This window comes from Cornus florida, unplaced genomic scaffold (assembly GCF_030987335.1).
Source record: "Cornus florida cultivar Cherokee Brave unplaced genomic scaffold, ASM3098733v1 CherokeeBrave_3.0.0_Hap2_Chr02, whole genome shotgun sequence".
Classification (NCBI taxonomy): Eukaryota; Viridiplantae; Streptophyta; class Magnoliopsida; order Cornales; family Cornaceae; genus Cornus; species Cornus florida.
Window position 1 is genome coordinate 68,282,144 of NW_026775572.1, and position 18,486 is coordinate 68,300,629.

An 18,486-nucleotide genomic window follows, 5' to 3' on the forward strand; every position below is an offset into this window, starting at 1 on the left:
TAAATATTGACATGTAGTGATAAAATTCACTAAAATAAATAATTTTTACTTATGTGACTGAATACAATTAAGAAAAAAATAAATCCCCTGAGAGTGAAATATTTGCAATTGACAATGATGTATTCACCCAAACCACACGTAAGGTTAAAGTCGCCTATGTAGTGTTAGAAAATATGGACTACGTGCCACGAGGAGAAAATTTTAAATTCTACTGTGGTATCACTAACTAATTATGATCAATATTGGGTACCGGTATTTTAGTTTTATACTCACCCATGTTGGAGTCCATGAAATTGGGATTTTCTTGTGAATTTTTGCAAGAACAAATGTCGTTTGATACGTACCTAAACAGTGGCAATGTTTTGCTATTTAAAACAGAACATATTATTTCGAGTACGTGACCGAAAAAAAAAAATCCCCAAGTATAATTTTATTTACTTCAATGGCCGATCACCACTAAGTGTCACGTTATCAAAGCATTAAAATATTTTTTTTGTGACTTTGCAAAAGTATCTCTATATAAATATCACAAGAGTCAAACATCAACATTTTATTGTCATAAAGCTTCTGTAAAATTATATGAAAAGAAACATATGATTTTTATATTCTTTTTACTTTTTCTTGATTATATATGGTTAAGTGGGTTGTTTTTAGATCAACATTGATATAAATTGGCAGGACTCTGATTTGATTCTCAAAGCTTAAGTTTGAGTTTGACAGTTTTGTACCTGCAGAAGCAATAACAAGTGGACACAGCCAGCTAAAGCGTGACATGCATTGACATGATTCGTGGAATGGAAAAATAAACACACTTTCTAGTGATCTCAAACGAACTAAAAAAAAAAACCGCTACAGTACTATTACTTCAACAAGCAAATGACATTTTTCGCTTATAGAACACTATTGTATGTTACTAAATTTAATTAACGTTCTCACCAGGGACGGACCTACTGAAGGGCGAACCTGGGCTATAGCCCACGTCCAAAAAACAAAAAAAAATGAGTACTACTATACATCAGTTCACAGCCCAATCCATATACAATACTATTATTTCTCTTAGTCCAGTCCATATACAATACTATTTTTCCTCTTACCCCAATCCACTTTGCAATCCTGACTCCGCCTTGGTTCTCACGTGTTTATATACTGTCTTCTATATATCATGTCAAAATACTGTACGCCTGCTACTAGAAAGCTTCTGTAAAATTAGTTGAGAAGAATAATTGGTTCTGTTAAATACACGAGGGATCCGAGAACAATTCAAATTATACATGTATAGTTGACAAACGAATCAACTTTAAAGCAGATGAGTCCTATGGAGCAGAACTCATGAAATTGACATAACTTTGTCCAAACATTCAGCTCACCAAAGTTCCATTGCAATCAATTACATTCAAACATACAATCGAGTTACAAAATTAACCAGAGAGAGCAGGCAAATTACGATCTTGGTAGGAAGAACAAAGATTTACATCTCATGTCAAAATGTGAGAACTTTATACTAAGATTATCCAAAATATTCTACCCCCTTAAAAGGATAAAATCTGCATGACTATCAGAGTAGATCCTCCAAACCAATAAACATAGGGCAGTCATCCACATTCATTACCGCTCCAAAAGCCATCAACTAATAATCGGTCGAAAACCTAACAAGAATCCAACAGAATGCTCTCTCTCTATATTATATATATTGTGTCTGTGTGAGACTGCCCTATGTTTATTTTTTGAAGTCATTTTTAATTACTTCGTTCCATACTAGTTATTGTCGGCATTGGAGTCTCTTACCTTCTATGCAAACTGACATTCCCTTTCTTACGGGTGCATTAACGGGTCGACATTCCATGTGTGTCCATTAACACCTAAGTCTGTTTTCGACATTCTCTCCCCCTCATAGTTTGATTAGTTAATCTATATTTTTTAATCAATTCTATCATCCACCTCAACATCTTCATTTCAGTTACATGAATGCATTGTTCTTCTGTCTTTTTTCACGCCCAACACTCGTCTGTTATTTATTTATTTTATTTACATTCCTTATGCTCTGTTTAGTCATATTAATTCTAAACCCTTTTGTTTCTAAAGCATTCTCCAAGTTACGATTTTTTTTTTCCCAAGCATTCCTTAGAAGTATGCAATAATACTATGTCGTTAATTTCAAATTTTGTTCCCAAGCATTACTTGGAAGTATGCAATAATACTATGTCGTCAGCATACAACATGCATCACGGGATGTATTCTTTTATATCTTTTGTTATTTCATCCAAGGTTGTAAACAGGTATTGGCTAAGTACAGATCCTTGATGCAGCCTCACTTTTATAGAGAAATTGTTATTTTTTCCTTATATAGTGCCCTTAATATAATAAAATTTAAAGGGACTCGATTTTTATCTAAAGTCCACCAAATTATATTACTTGTAACCCTATCATATGCCTTTTGTAAGTCTATGAACACCGAGTATAGATCTGCTTGTTTATCATACATTCTTCTATCAATTGCCTACGTAAATAAATGGTATTCATAGCAGATCTCCCTAGCATAAATCCAAATTGGTTCTCGGATAGTATGGCTTTATTCCTTAATTTTGTTCTATAAACCTCTCACAATTTCATTGTAGGACTCATTAATTTGATTGCTCAGTTATTATTACAATTTTGTATATGACCTTTATTTTTGTATATTGGTATAATCGTACTATTTCTCGATGAATTAGGCATCATTCCTTCTTTTAGAATTTTATTGATTAAAGTTGTCATTCAATACCCAAGTTTCCTAGAGTTTTCCAAGCTTGTATTAGTAATTTGTTAATTGCATCCTTTATTTTTCTATTACTGATCCTACTTAACATTATCATATTATGTTAATTGCATGTGATTTCTTCTTCAAAATGTACCGCATTCACGAATTGTTGAAAATATTCTCACCATCTATCTTATATGTCCATCTCTTTTAACTAATATTTTTTCATCTATATCCTTGATGGATCTAACTTGATCCGTGTCATAGTCAACTTATTTCTACTTTTTGCTAGCTTTTATATCTTTTTCATACACACTAGTTAGTTTATTTTCTTTAGCTTTATTTACCACCTTCTTCACTTTTAATTTTTCTAAGTCCTCTTGTTTGTTGTTTGTTTGCCATTCATTTAAACTTTCTTTTATTTTGTACGATTTATTGCACTCCCTCACTCACCACCATATTTCCTTCTTGATAAATTTCTTACATTTTCTTTTCTTTTCTTTATTTATTTTTTATTCTTATAAGTAGCCATATGCCTTTCCATGGAAAGGATATCCCTTGAGAGTCCATCAAGCGACAATAGAACGAGTGAACCTCAAATCTCTCATGGCTCGCACCTGTCCAGAGCATCTCACCTGTTCCCTCTCCAGAAACAGACAAACTATAAAGCATAGCAAAAATTCAATCATCTCCTCCACCTTCTAATCATGAAGAAATCTCTAAAATTGTACATCACAAGAAAATCTCCCACCATCAAGGTGATAGGAATGAGCAACCATCACCTGCCTATCAATAGCAATCCCCACAAGTCTCGAAAACACTCTCTCGAGCGGCCTCTCTCCGCACCAAGGGCCCTCCTAGAAACTGACTATGTGTCCATCCCTCACCCTGAATCAGACATGCTTGGAGAATTCATCCCGGCCCTTTTGGATGCTCCTCTACAAGCCAACTCTGGTGGGCGACCTCAACACCAAAGAGCACCACCCACATCTAGCCTCACCATATCTAGGGCATATGACCCTCCTCCATAGCCAATGAGTCTCCACCCGAAACCGCTACAACCATTTGCCCAACAAAGCTTTGTTGAACCAGTCCAATCTCCCCACGCCCAGACTACCCGCCTGAATGGGCCTACAAATCTACTCCCACGGCACAAGATGGTATTTAAACTCAACTCCCATACCACGCCACAAGAAGTTCCTCTGCAATCTACCTAACTTCCTCACCACAGAAGCCGGGATAGGAAAGAGGGACATAAAATAAGAGGGAAGACTCGAAAGGGTTCTCTTCAATAAAGTCAAACGACCCCCTTTCAATAAAAAACTACTTCTTCCACCTAGCTAGCCTCCTCTCGAACCACTGCACTACTGGATCCCAAGAAGAACCTCTCCTAGATTGAACTCCCAAAGATAACCCAAATACACCAGAGGAAAGGTCCCACTCTACAACCCAAGATGCTGGCAAGATCATCAATCTCCTCCACCACTACGACAAACAAAACCTCGCTCTTCCGAAGATTAATTTTCAGCCCCGAGACCGCCTAGAAGCACACCAAAACCCCTCTCAGGTACCTCAACTGCTCACATCAGCATCACATAACACAGGTAGCTTCTGCAAAGAGCAAGTTAGGATCTGCACCTGGAAAGAAGGATCTCTCCTTACCCTGAAGCCTTTGAAGTAGCCAATCTCGCCTGCATGCCTCATCAACCTACTGAAGGCCTCCATTACAATGATGAAAAGAAAAGGAGATAAAGGATCCCCCTGCCTCAACCCTCTCGAACCGCCAAAGAATCCTGAAATGACACCACTGTCAATAATCTTATAAACAATTAACAAATCACTCAAGCCTTTGCAAACTATTCTTTATAGAAAACCAAAATAATAAAAGGAGTCCAAAATAAATAATTTAGCGAGGATAAAATTATTTAGCATTTCCTACAATGTTAAATTTTGCCTATTGTTTCTAGTAATAAATGCCATTTAAGTCATCAATTAGTGCGTTAGAACCATCCACAAATGTTAAGAGTTAGAAATAGGCAGACCTAAACAAATCTCAAACAACAAATCCCACCTCACAAATAACAATAATAATAAAGTACACAAAACCAAGCGTAATATAAATATTGTGCATATAATTACCTGATATAATAAAAAGAACCTTTACCGTATAGAAAATATTTAAGGACATGTCATCTCCCCGTTAACATCGGACATAAATCATATATACCCTATATTGTTATGAATAAAAGATTAAAAAAAGAATAATGTGTAAAAACCCCGCCCTTTGACATCAAAATATTGCATATACTATCTTTTGTGCAAATAACACCATTTATTGAAAATATCTGCAACTTGTACTCTTCCATTAGTTTTGAAGTGAAAAATGTAAGGTATACAGTCTTTTCAAAGGCTTAGTATATGTAGAACTCGTATTAAGTCGGGGTAACCGAGTTTGGACTTCAAAACCCATGATACTCAACAAAAGTCTTCAACCAAAGCTTTCTCACTTGCTTCCATCTTTTTCATTCAAACAATGAAAGGTGAATTTGTTATTCTTTGTACAATTTAATAATAACACGACATGTCAGTACTGCAGCAAATTTTCACCATATCAGTAGATTATATGCACAATATCCATATTACAAGAAAGTTTTTCACTTCACAATTTCCAAAATATTTTGGAAGGCAAAATACAAAATTGGTTACGAGTTGCAACTATGAAAGAAAGTATATGGATTATGTAAGCTATTTCAATAAAAGTGATGACACATTTATATGGGACATCGATGCATCCAATGGTTGTGGTAGAGTTAATATGGAGAGTCGGCTCTATTTAGTCATTCAAAATATCTTTTTCCTTCTTTAAAAAATAAAACAAAGAAAGAAAAAAAATAAATGAGAGAAGAGGAATGGACAATTACCAACTCAAGTTCTAGTCATGTAAAGATTTACCAATCAATTCATATAACTTTAACAAGATGATTCTCAAGACCCGGATGTTTCAACTTTCATTATTACCCTATTCAATACCAGCTTTCACTGGAAACACACCCACATTATATTCTAATGTTTAAATTCTTCCATAGAGAAGTAAACAAAGTGCAAAGAAGACCTTTAAGTGTGCCGTTTAGCAAAAGTGACATAGTCCACATTGAGGGTAATACTAGGGAAAGAAGACCAAAGTTAACCTGGGCAGACTTAGTAAAGAAAGGTATGATAGCATGTGGATTGACTGAGGAATTGGCTTTAAATATAGCGGAATGGAAACATGGGTATCATGTAGCCAACCCCAAGTAATTGGGAAAAGGCTTGGTGGTGATTGTAGACAAGTAAACTAAGTGCTTCAACTCAACATTCTAAAATGACCTTTAAGTGTGCCGTTTAGCAAAAGTGACATAGTCCACATTGAAGGTAATACTAGGGAAAGAAGAAGACCAAAGTTAACCTGGGCAGACTTAGTAAAGAAAGGTATGATAGCATGTGGATTAACTGAGGAATTGGCTTTAAATATAGCGGAATGGAAACATGGGTATCATGTAGCCGACCCCAAGTAATTGGGAAAAGGCTTGGTGGTGATTGTAGACAAGTAAACTAAGTGCTTCAACTCAACAGTCTAAAATGACCTGCAAGGACCATGATTGGGAATTGTTTGATCGTCTTTCTCTGAGGAAGAGGCGAAGTATAATCAACTTAGAAACTAAACTTATTAGTTATTAGAGAGATTTTACCAAAAAAAAAAATCATAGGAGAGAACAAATATTAGCAAAAGTGACATAGTCCACATTGAGGGTAATACTAAGGAAAGAAGAAGACCAAAGTTAACCTGGGCAGACTTAGTAAAGAAAGGTATGATAGCATGTGGATTGACTGAGGAATTGGCTTTAAATATAGCGGAATGGAAACATGGGTATCATGTAGCCGACCCCAAGTAATTGGGAAAAGGCTTGGTGGTGATTGTAGAAAAGTAAACTAAGTGCTTCAACTCAACAGTCTAAAATGACACCCTCCATACCCTTCTACAGTTTGTGATGTTTCTAAAACCAAAGGGTCGGCGAATTTCCATCAGCAGACACAATACAAGATTTCATATCATAGGAATTTACTCATGAGTAAAAGAGGAGGCTCAAAGTTTTGTCACAAGTACTGGAAAGATGAATGCATAGCATTTCAATCTGTAAAATAACATGGTTGTTGAAACAAGAAATACACGAATTCCCTGGGATTCAATGCACTCAAAAGGTTGACACCACCAAGGACAAACTTAGATGGATAACTAGAGAAGAAGGAAAAGATTACACTAGTAAGAGTGAATATAGAACAATATAGCGTATTACATCAGGAGTTATTATTTTCCCTCTTCTTTTCTCATTCTTTTACGAGGGAGTGGTAAGAGGAAGGCTTTTAGAGGTATGATAAAAAAACATATTCAAGTTAAAACAACAATTCACTGATGGATGTACATGAAATGAGTAAAGCAAAATCAAGTAATAATCTTTAATAAATTGAGGATGACCCAATATGATCACAAACACATTAGTAAAAATGATTCCCTTGAACGGCATATTCTATGCATGCCAAAAAAGATGAAGCAATGTTAAAAGTTTCTGAAATGAAAAAAAAAAAAAAAAGTACCATGGACATGAATCCTAAGGCAAGATTTGCTGCTATATGTAAATATATTACATGGCATTTAACTAGATGGTAACTTGCAAGCAATATATTGGGTAAGAAAATCTGTTACCTGATGGTAAAATCCCAGGGAGCAGCCATCTCATTGGTCAGGAAAATCTGTTATCTGACAGTAAGAACCAACAATTCTGGCATTTGAGAATGATATATCCAAAGCATTAGCCAACTAGGAATCTTTAAAAAGCTACAGTAAAATCCATTTAGCACCATTTAAAGGTTTAATGATGCGCATGGAACATGTACTAAAATAAAATAATAGTAGTTTCAATTACAAAATCCCGCAAGATGGATCTCAAGCAGAAGTTGCCAGGCAATCTGGAGTTACAGCTCAAAAGATCTACTATTCCGCTCCTTCCAAATTCTCCATCAAACACAGAGGGGTGCCATCCTAAAAAAAAAACGAGCGTGGGGGCCACACCACACCCTCTCCAAGAGTCAAGCAAACCTCTCGACGACTGGGGCATGGCCCACTGCACGCCAAACAAGCCAAAAATCAGACTCCAGCAGTCGCGAGCCACAGAGGAATGCAAATGCGGGTGATCCACTGACTCACCATCCTTTTTGCACATGCAACACCAATTAACCAAAACCTGCCTTCTCATTCTGAGGGTTATCATGCGTCGGAATCTTACGAAAACACTTAAAATTCTTTTTTTCTTAGAAGTGTCCAGGTACGCGTGTCCAAATATTGGACACTTTTTAGCCAAGTCCATGTGTCCTTTAAATCGTTAAATTGACAAATCCGACCCCTAGACACGTACCCGAGTCCAAGTAACATATGTTTGATATAAACACACTTCATATTATGCATATATGGACTCAAATTTGTTTTACTGGTCCACCTTTGTTCAGTGACCTTGGGTCTTAACTCCCAAAAGGTCAAGGTTTCGAGACTAGTAGAGAGAAGGGAAAAGAACTTATATTTGTTTTGCATAAGAAGGTAAATAAGTGACTTAATAAGTAATATTTGCAATAGAAAGTGTTCAAACGGGGAACGTGGCCCATGAAAAAAAAGAAGCTAAATAGGGCCCCTAATCTCTCAACGTGTCCAAAAAATCAACTCACTCCCCCTAAGATTACAATTTCTCTCGGCAACCCAACAGAAAAGAGAACTAAGAAAATTTCAGCACCCTAATAGGAGTCTCCTCACCATTATAGGGTCTCCTATTGCGTTCTCTCCATAAGCCCCACCAAAAGGCACAAGGGTGCCACCCTCCAAAGGTCACGGGCTTGGGAACCCACCATACAACCTCTCCAAGCCTCAATCAAACCTGTCGAAATCTGAGGCATAACCCAAACGACCCAAACAAAGACAAAATCGAATCCCAAGCGTCCCTAGCAACCGAGAAATGCATAAAAGATGATCAACCGTCTCTTCATCTCTCTTGCAAATACAACACCATTTGACAACAATCTGTCTCCTCCTCAAATTGTCGCAGGTGAGAATATTCCCCAAAACAGTCGTCCAGCAAAAGAAAGCCACGTTTAAGGAGACCTTGGTGCACCAAACTGTCTTCCAGGGGAAAGCTCATCTAAAAGCTTACCAAAGAAGGAGCCCTGAGGAGAAGGGATCCAAAGTAAGGAGTCATACCCACCCACAACCACCCTCCTGGCTATACAGCACGGGCAAAAACTCAAAGGCATCATCAAGCTCCCAATCCTAGAAAAGCCTCACAAAATGCAAATCCCAAGTTGTCCTCCCACCATCAAGGTGGCTGTTGGCAACCAAAGCATGCCTATCCATAATGTTGAAATATATAAATATTTCTATATAATTGCGGAGCAAAATCCTCCACCAATCATGGTGATCCGGTCAATTTCCTTCCAATTATAAATATATCTATATAACGATGGAGCAAAATCATCCACCAAACATGGTGCCTCCTTTGACTATTGTACACCTTCCATATATTCTTCTCTTTACCATGCCTATATATAGGCTCCTTGTACTCAAGCAATATACAGATCTGAATAATAAAAATGTAGCCCTAAGTGGCTCCTTGTCCATGGATGTAAACCTTAGTGCCGAACCCTGTATATGCCTGTGTTTTCTCTCTTCCCTTTTCCTATTTGCATTTCTTATTTCCGCATCCAATTTTAACATGGTATCAGAGCCATGTTGTTCTTGTAATCCCATCTAGAATTTGAGGGGGAGTTTTAAAATTATTATCATGGAGCATATTCTCTATGTATGCACATTCCCTTCCTGGCATAGTTCTAGCTTTTCCTAGTGTTGTTCCGGCCATTTCCCACGTCTAATTATGAAACCCTTGAAAAAAAAGGATGAAGCGAAATATAGCCGCTACGCCAAAACTGGGTTTTTTGGGGGCACTTTCTCGGGGAATAGCCGAACCACCCTTTCCATTGGTTCCAGCTTTAGCAGCTGAATCAACTGCTGGGTAAAGAGGGGGAGCCTAGCGCGATGATAACGAGCCTGGTGAGGGCTCTTTGTCAGCCAATCCAGACAATAATACAAGCTCGGATGAGCAAGCGTTGTTCCGGTCATTTCCCGAAGTTGTTTCGGCCATTTCCTGGCATTGTTCTGGCTTTTCCCGACGTTGCTCCGGCTTTTCCCAAGCGTAGTTCCGACTTTTTCCAGGCATAGCTCCGGCCATTTCCCAACTTAGTTCCGGCCTTTCCCGGTGTTGTTCCGAACACCTTTTCATCATCTTTCAAGGAGTTTCTTTAGCAAGTTGAGCATTCATGATATTCATGCTCCAACTTGAGGGGGAGTGTTAAAATATATAAATATTTCTATATAATTGTGGAACAAAATCCTCCACCAATCATGGTGATCCGATCAATTTCCTTCTAATTATAAATATTTCTATATAACGGTGGAGCAAAATCCTCCACCAATCATAGTGCCTCCTTTGACTATTGAACACCTTCCATATATTCTTATCTTTACCATGCCTATATATAGGCTCCTTGTACTCAAGCAACATACAGATCTGAATAATAAAAATATAGCCCTTAGTGGCTCTTTGTCCATGGATGTAGGCCTTAGTGCCGAACCATGTATATGCCTGTTTTTCTCTCTTCCCTTTTCCTATTTGCATTTCTTATTTCTGCATCCAATTTTAACACATAACAATCCTAAAGAACATAGGGAAATTGCACGCCCTGCATGATCCCCACACCAACAATAAAAGAGACTTGAGAAATAAAAAATTAAGTAAATTCATTGAACAGACAGCACATTAAGATTTAATTACTAGATGATGTCATTACTCAAAAAATAATTTTTTGTAAGTATCACTCATATAAATCACCATTGAATATTCAACAAAATTCATTAAAACCCACTAAAAACATGGTTTTATTAATTCTAGATTTAAAACTTGCGTATTGGTTTGTTTCGATCATGTTTCTTATTGAAAAAATTCCACGACCAATGGCAAATAATCGTTACCCCCGTTACAGCCCGAGACTACAACACCATAACCGAGTTCTTAGAACCTTGGTGATACCACCCCTAACTGTTCTCACACTAAATTCCAAGTAACATTACTTATGTCTCCATCAATTTCCAAACCAAAACTCCAACCAATATCATCATGTACCAGCATTACAACTAACCTAAACTCTCCACTTTGACAAATTTTCAATTTCTACAACTCCAAAATTCTTAATTAAATTCTTTTAGGAAATTACAAATCGATAGATCAATGACAATTTACTCTATTTGTATATGCATTATAGATTTGCTATAATTGTAAGTCATAATTTGTAGTTAGTAATATATTTATAACACGAACTATGTTATATTGCAATTTAAGTTAGTAAATTATAATAATTAGTAACTATAGTTAGTAATACTCCAGTAAAAACTGATAATTTTTTTATATATATAGAAGTAATAATTACATAAAAAGTATTCAAAAGGGGAACGCATCTCGTCAAACTACACAAGGCCAGATAGGGCCTCTATACCCTCAACAAATCCAAACACTCTTAAAGCTCATCCATGGATTTACAATTTCTCCCTAGAACCCAACCTAAAAAAAAAAAAAGATAATAGTTATAAATTATACATTTATACTTCACATAACTAATACCATACAATAGAATAACTTAATGAAATCCACCACTATTCAAATTATATTATAATACAAAAGAAATATGAAATTTATAAAAATTACATCAAATGATTGAAGCCTAGAAAAAAAAAAAAAAAAAAAAAAAAATCATAATTCTTTAACAATGTCCCACACAAATGTAACTCCTCTTTCATAACTTTTTTCCACACTACACTGTAATTAGCTTCTAGAAAATTCTTTGGTTCTTGACCATTAGATACTACACTCAAGAAGGCCAAATGAGACTTATTTCGAAAACCCAGGGACTCAATCGTATGGATATGTAAAATATAAGATTTCCAATCCTAGCAGGAAAAGGACCGAAACGGATACTCAATCTAAATTGAGTAAACCGAATTCCAAACTCGATCTCATGGATACATATAGAATTCTATGGAAAGCCACCTTCAATGAAAGTGCTCTTTCATAGCTTTTTTCCACACTAGACTATAAATAGCTTCTCGAAAATTCTTTGGTTCTTGACCATTAGATACAACACACAAGAAGGCCAAATGAGACTTATTTCGAAAACCCAAGAACTCAATCGTATGAATATGTAAAATACAAGATTTCCAATCCTAGCAAGAAAAGGAGGGAAACGGATACTCAATCTAAAGTGAGTAAACCGAATTCCATACTCTATCTCATAGATTCATATAGAATTCTGTGGAAAGCCACATTCGATGGAAAGTCCTCTTTCATAGCTTTTTCCCACACTAGACTGTAATTAGCTTCTCCAAAATTCTTTGGTTCTTGACCATTAGATACTAGACTGAAGAACCCCAAATGAGACTTATTTTGGAAACTTGACTCAATCGTATGGATATGTAAAATATAGGGATTCCAAACATAGCTGGGAAAGGTGGGAAACAAATACTCAATTTAAAGTAAGTAAACATAATTCCATACTCGATCTCATAAGAAACATATAGAATTCTGTACAAAACCACATTCAATGAAAGTCCTTGGATTTTGAATAAGACAACCTTTTTCTTTTTCATTTTCATTTTTTTTCTTTTTCACATTAAAAAAGTAATAAGAATGAGAGGAGTTAAGCTTTTTATCATCCTAGCATCGACCTATTTTCCGCACGATCTCCCCTATACTATCGTCACTGTAGTAGAGTTTAACCACCAAGCTCAGGACGGATTGCTGTGGTTCCTCTATGCCATGAGAAATTTAAGAATTACAACATCTATATTTATAACAATCAAAAATATATATATATATAATATGTTTATACAATGCAAATCGCTATCTCTTTGAGGATCTCACGGTTACTACCTTGAGGTCTCAAGTTCAAGGGGTTTAAGCGAAATTCATGATTAGTGTGAGTTATTGAAAATATCCAGAGTTCCCATTGCAACCACGAGTCCGAAAGACATCTGGTTAGAATACTTCCTCATTACAAAAGAAGGGGGGAAAAATCTATCTTATAGATCATGCATCAAACGCCAAAATGTCATTACAGTGTCGTACCAGACAATAAGGAGCCCTATCGGTCATTATGTACAAGTATGACCCATACTGGCCAATACAATGTCGTAAGACTTGTAATGGAAAATTCAAGCATGAAATAGAGCCGTGCTAATTGGCATCATGTCTGGCTGAGTCTATTACAACAAGGTTGATATGTTACGACTCCATGGAGTATTGAAATTCTGATCTTAGATTGCTCTCTTCGAGAGCATTGCAATACGTATCCAAACCTATGTTACCCGGACTCAGGTACGAGCGTTGGACGCGGGTATGTGTCTAGGAGTCGGATTCGTCAATTTATCAATTTAAAGGACACGGGGACTCGGCTAAAAAGTGTCCAATATTTAGACACGGGTACTTGGACACAGCTAAGAAAAAAAGAATTGTATGTGTTTTTATGGATGATTCATCATTTTTTAATAAAATAAATAAATATGTTTGCTATAGTTTTGAGAGGAAATTTTATTTTATTATTGTAAATTTGTCTCATTTGCCAAGTCAATGAGGAAGAACGAAACCATTTTTACTGTATTTTTGTCTCATTTGCTCTGTATGGTAAGATATATATTAGGTAAGATATATACTATTACTAAAGGTGAAGGTACAATACAGCTGTAAAGCATTAAACATTTTGATCCCTTAACATTCCAAGACAGGTGGCATCAACTGGGCCATTAAATACAAGCCATTAATAAATTGCGTGAAATCACACTTCATCAGGCGTAAAATTGCGGAAATAAAGCGCGTGTAACACCATCATCTCCAACCTTTCTTTGCAACGACGCTGCTGGTTCAATCCAGTCCACCATTTTTGACCTAGAAAGCTTCCTACCAGCGTCATTGGCTGCCGTTTTAACAAACAAACCATGGAAAAATTTTATAATCCTTCACAAGCATCAACCCACACATCTTTTTGTGTGTTTTAATCATCAGCTGTGTCTGGTGGAGAAACGAAGAGTCTGACCCATATCCTGTGTCGTGTCGACACGGACACTATGACCGGTGGCGACGAGTCCGGGTAACACAGATCCAAACACTACTAAAATATTAACAAATCCATTGTTAATGCTAAATAGCAACGCGCTTTAGCTATTATAATTATATTACTTCTTTAGCAGCAATTGTAGAAAGACTAACAAGTATTACTTCAGAATCGTGTTCTATATTACAATTTATGGTGGATCACACATCACAATGGTCCTGGGTCAGGATAGAAAGAAGGATAGTAAGCATGGAAGCCCAAGCACAATTAAATTTCAAAATAATTAACACAATTGGCATTTATGACTACAAGAAACAAGAAAGATGCATGGAATAAAGGAAAATGATGATTAAAACAATTAAGTACAATAAGCAAAAAAGTTGGGAATTGAATTCCAAGTTTCCAACCTTGTCCCCAAACCTAATTCTGGTTACTAATTCACCAGTCCTCCTGTTAAGTGGCATCCCATCCCTTGCCAACAAGAGTGACCAAAACAAGACACCCATCGTGGAAGCAAAACTAATTGGAAGATGAATACAAAAAAACAACTAAGATAGTTTGGTGTATGTTATGTTATATGCAAATAACATACACCATGGAATGTCATCCTAAATGTTCTCTATAAGTTCAACAATAGGGTAAAAAGAATGTCGATCCTTGATGTAAGCCGTACAATAATTGCAAATTCACTTTGTTACTTCAGTAGTTGTTCCTATTGTGATCACAAATGTTTTCAGATACAATTGCTAGCACATCAACATATCTATTTGTAATTCCTTTCTTCTCTAAAACCAAGCTCTTGGGAAGATATGTCCAAATCTCAAAAACAATAGTCTGCTAGTATCCCACTTCGCACCCTTGTAGGAAAAGAAAATGACATAATTTTTTTTCCCTGGGTAAATGGAAAATTTTTATAAAGAAAATGACATAATTGCGCCTCAACATTCCACAGTTATCCCAAAAAGAAACCTTACACTCCGACGATGTGATTCCCCATCTTAGGCATACAATAACTCTCTCCAAACTTTCATAGTATCATAACTTGATGCAACGAAAATTTGTACAATTTAAAATATCCAATTTATTTTAATATATAGGTACTACAATAGTTCTATACCACTCACCAAAGATTTTCTTATTCATCATTGTCTTGTTGAATAATTTTGTTAGACAAGACAAGCAATTATCACCCCTAAACACTTCCAAGCCTAAACATGAATCTAGTCATAAAGCCTAACATGTTTTCATCATGCTCAATGCATTTTTTTACCTCGCACAACCCTGTACTTGCAAAATATATATATACAAATTCTTTAATCACCCTAAGCTTTAGAGTAAATAAAATATTTTGTAATAATTTTATTTATCAGCTTCCTAAAGTAATTTTACCACCATTCTTTATTTTCATCACTTTTCTCAAAAGTAAAAGATACAGCAAACCACAAGCATAAGAACCTTCATAACCCAAAAGCACGCCATCAATGATTCTTGCAAGAATCTCTAGAAAGGAGTAAAATTGCAAAAGATAAAAGATTACTTGAAAACTAAAAGAAACACCAGGAACCTAAATGATACCATAAAGGGCAATATTTTTTGATAAATAATACCATAAAGGACAATAAATGAAAATTATGGATACTTACCAGAATCGCATAAGCACAGGGAGTTGTACCCTAAAAAAAAGTAGAATCATATCATTGAGTTGCTCTGTTAAATGACATGCACTAGCTCTGCGAGATAAATAATAGGATGATCAAACAGGATTACTCACTGAAAATAATTTCGCCTTCAAAGCTGCAGCCATACACCTCCACTGCAAATTCCTCCAGAATGACCAAACCATGGATCAGATGTAATGCAAATTCATTAGAATATGTATAATTTTGAAGACACACTAACAAACAACTTAATAAGCACTCAGACAGTTCTCTTGCTGAAGCAGCAACCTAACCACAAAGGAATAAATATATACATACATTTATATATTTAGACATAATGTCACTACGTAGATCCTGATATGTCCAACATTCATGCCTATTAACATGGTTAAAAGTACCATACACACAATAAAAGGCCATACACACAGTAAAATACCATACATACAATAGTACTAACACTTTTTTTTTTTTTTTTTTTGAGAAGACAATAGTACTAACACTAGAGCAAAAGAATATGCATACACAGGCTAGCTTTTCCTTTTTCATACTTCTAAAATACTATGTAGTACCAACGGTGGAGCACTAATTCAACATGTGTTATACACACACATAAATTACCATACATACAGTAGTACTAATACTTAAGCAAAAGAAACAGCATGCACAGTCCAGCTTTTCCTTTTTCATACTTTTAAAATACTATGAAGAACCAATGATGGAGCACTAACTCAACATGTGTTATACAAACATGCAGACACAAACTGAAGTGTAATGCAGAAAAATATTCATCCCAAACAAGAATGCCACTTTAACTAACCGATATAAATTTCCAATCATAACCAGTAAGAAAGCTTAGAGGAGGAGAAAAAACTTAAGAAATAGAGATCATGCTATTTAATTTCAAAGGTGACAATAAGCTCCTAATAAACAAACCAAGGTACCTTCTCCAGAGTGCCTTTTATGCATCTAGAGCACTGAACGGTTGCCTCATATGACTGATAGATATCCTGAATGAAAAATAGAATTAGAATCTCCAGGACCCAAGCACTTCAAGGGAAAAAAATAAATAAAATACAGTCAAGAAGATTAAAAAGACTATGCAAAAGAAATGTAGTCTATAGTATTACAATGCCTGAGAAAGAATAGAAATTTAATATCTCATAAACAAGAAACAATTTTTTACAGCGCAGCAAACAACTAACTATATGGGACAAAACAGAGGGAAGAGGAAGGAAAAAACAAAAAAAGGGAAAAGAGAAATCCCCTGCTACTGTAGAAAAAGAAGTCTCAAAACAATATAATTGTTTTGAACAACACATAAATAATTATATTGCTCTCTTTATTAATTTTTCTGGTGCACAGAAAGCCCTAAAGATACAGTTGCATGAACCCAAGCCTAAATTACAAATTTAGTTTGAGGACAGAAAATGAAAATTATATGTAAAAAAAATTCATAGTAGTCACCACCAAGAATGAGTACAAGAGAAGAAAACGCCTTTGGCAAGTTGTCTTACAATAGAAACAGAACACATTCCACCGAAAGAACTGCCAAGTAAGAAGTCTGCAAAACAAACATCCTCTCTTGCAACTTCTACCATTGCCCAAAACTGTGTCCAAAGCTCTCAAGCCAGCACAGAGAAGATAAAGACAGATAAATTCCCAATGATTAGAGATCAGAATATAAATTTAGATCATAATGTACAAATATGTAGTGCAGCAGCTTTTCTGGAGTCAGAAATCAGCATCATTGATCACTTGCCAGTGATGAAGGGATGATGCAATGCTTGCAATACTGTTATCCTCTTTTCTGGATCCAACACAAAAACTTTTTCTAGAAGGTCTTTGAAATTGGCTAACATCTTCGGATCCTCGCCAGGAGAGCTCCTAACTACTGTCCCAATATCTTTTGGCTTGATATTGAGAATCAACCTCTTCATAGTCTGTAATGACAAAATTAATAGTACAATGTAAAAATAAAAGAGGAACATGAACTCCCATCTAAAACAACTAGAGTTACATTTAGATATAATTATTTAAGTTAATATTAATTCACAATTAATGTTTACCTTCTTTGTAACAGGATCCTCCTCTGTGGAAAGAAAATTCAAATCCTGGTCAAAATGATGATCTGTAAAAGCTCCCTGGGGGATTCAGCAGGAAGTAAAATCAGTTTCATTCCACTATAAATACAAAATCATGGAAATTAGGAACTGAAGCCAAAAAGACTTTAGTTACCCTGCCGAGAATCCCCACTAAGATGAACAATAGTATTAATTCAAGTTCAAGCTTTAGAAGAAGAAAATTGGTCTACAGCTCTGCATATGTAAATCCAACTCTAACCTTTCGAAGCATCTTTTTAGGAAATGGACCTTTTAGTTCCATATGAAGACGAAGCATGTCATTGTTGGTAGAACCTGGAAAAAGAACTTTCCCAGTATAAAGCTCAAACAAACAGCAACCAACTGACCAAATATCCATGGGATGATCATATGTCAAGCCCAAAACTGCAAATAGGAAAGGATTAAAAATTACTAAATGGTTCAGCTCCAGCAAAATACACCACTCTCTGAACATCAAGAACCGAAATATATCAAATAACTAATAAAATAGCTCTTTTCCATCATTAGATAGAATACCAAGAGAGTAGCTTGAAGTTCATGCTTACTTATCTCAGGGGCGCGATAAAAGCGGCTCACAAGATATGGTGTAATTTCATTTTTACCAGCAAACATGGCGTTGCCAAAATCACAAAGCTTCAGCACATTTTTCACTTCATTTACCTGAGTAGAATGAATGGATGGTGAGATGTCTATACTTACTGATACTACTATATAAATGTCAATAGTATTTTCATTTTTT

General features: G+C 35.7%; 1 protein-coding gene across 3 annotated transcripts in view; it reads right to left on the reverse strand.

Moving 5' to 3' along the window:
- Positions 1–229: 229 nt before the first annotated feature.
- LOC132295237 (uncharacterized) overlaps positions 230–18,486 on the reverse strand; it is a 41,181-nt gene continuing 22,924 nt past the window's right edge. The window contains exons 9-17 of one of the 3 annotated variants that reach the window (XM_059793416.1): positions 18,293–18,407; positions 17,968–18,131; positions 17,694–17,768; positions 17,142–17,567; positions 16,569–16,634; positions 15,741–15,792; positions 15,613–15,642; positions 4,400–4,530; positions 230–1,198 (exon numbers count right to left, since the gene is read on the reverse strand). In XM_059793416.1, coding sequence (XP_059649399.1) covers positions 17,379–17,567; positions 17,694–17,768; positions 17,968–18,131; positions 18,293–18,407 — 543 coding nt within the window. In that variant the 3' untranslated portion in view covers positions 230–1,198; positions 4,400–4,530; positions 15,613–15,642; ... (1 more) ...; positions 16,569–16,634; positions 17,142–17,378. Of the gene's footprint in view, positions 4,531–15,612; positions 15,643–15,740; positions 15,793–16,568; positions 16,635–17,141; positions 17,568–17,693; positions 17,769–17,967; positions 18,132–18,292; positions 18,408–18,486 lie in introns of all 3 variants that reach the window. The other 2 variants (XM_059793415.1, XM_059793414.1) reach the window with 2 other exon arrangements.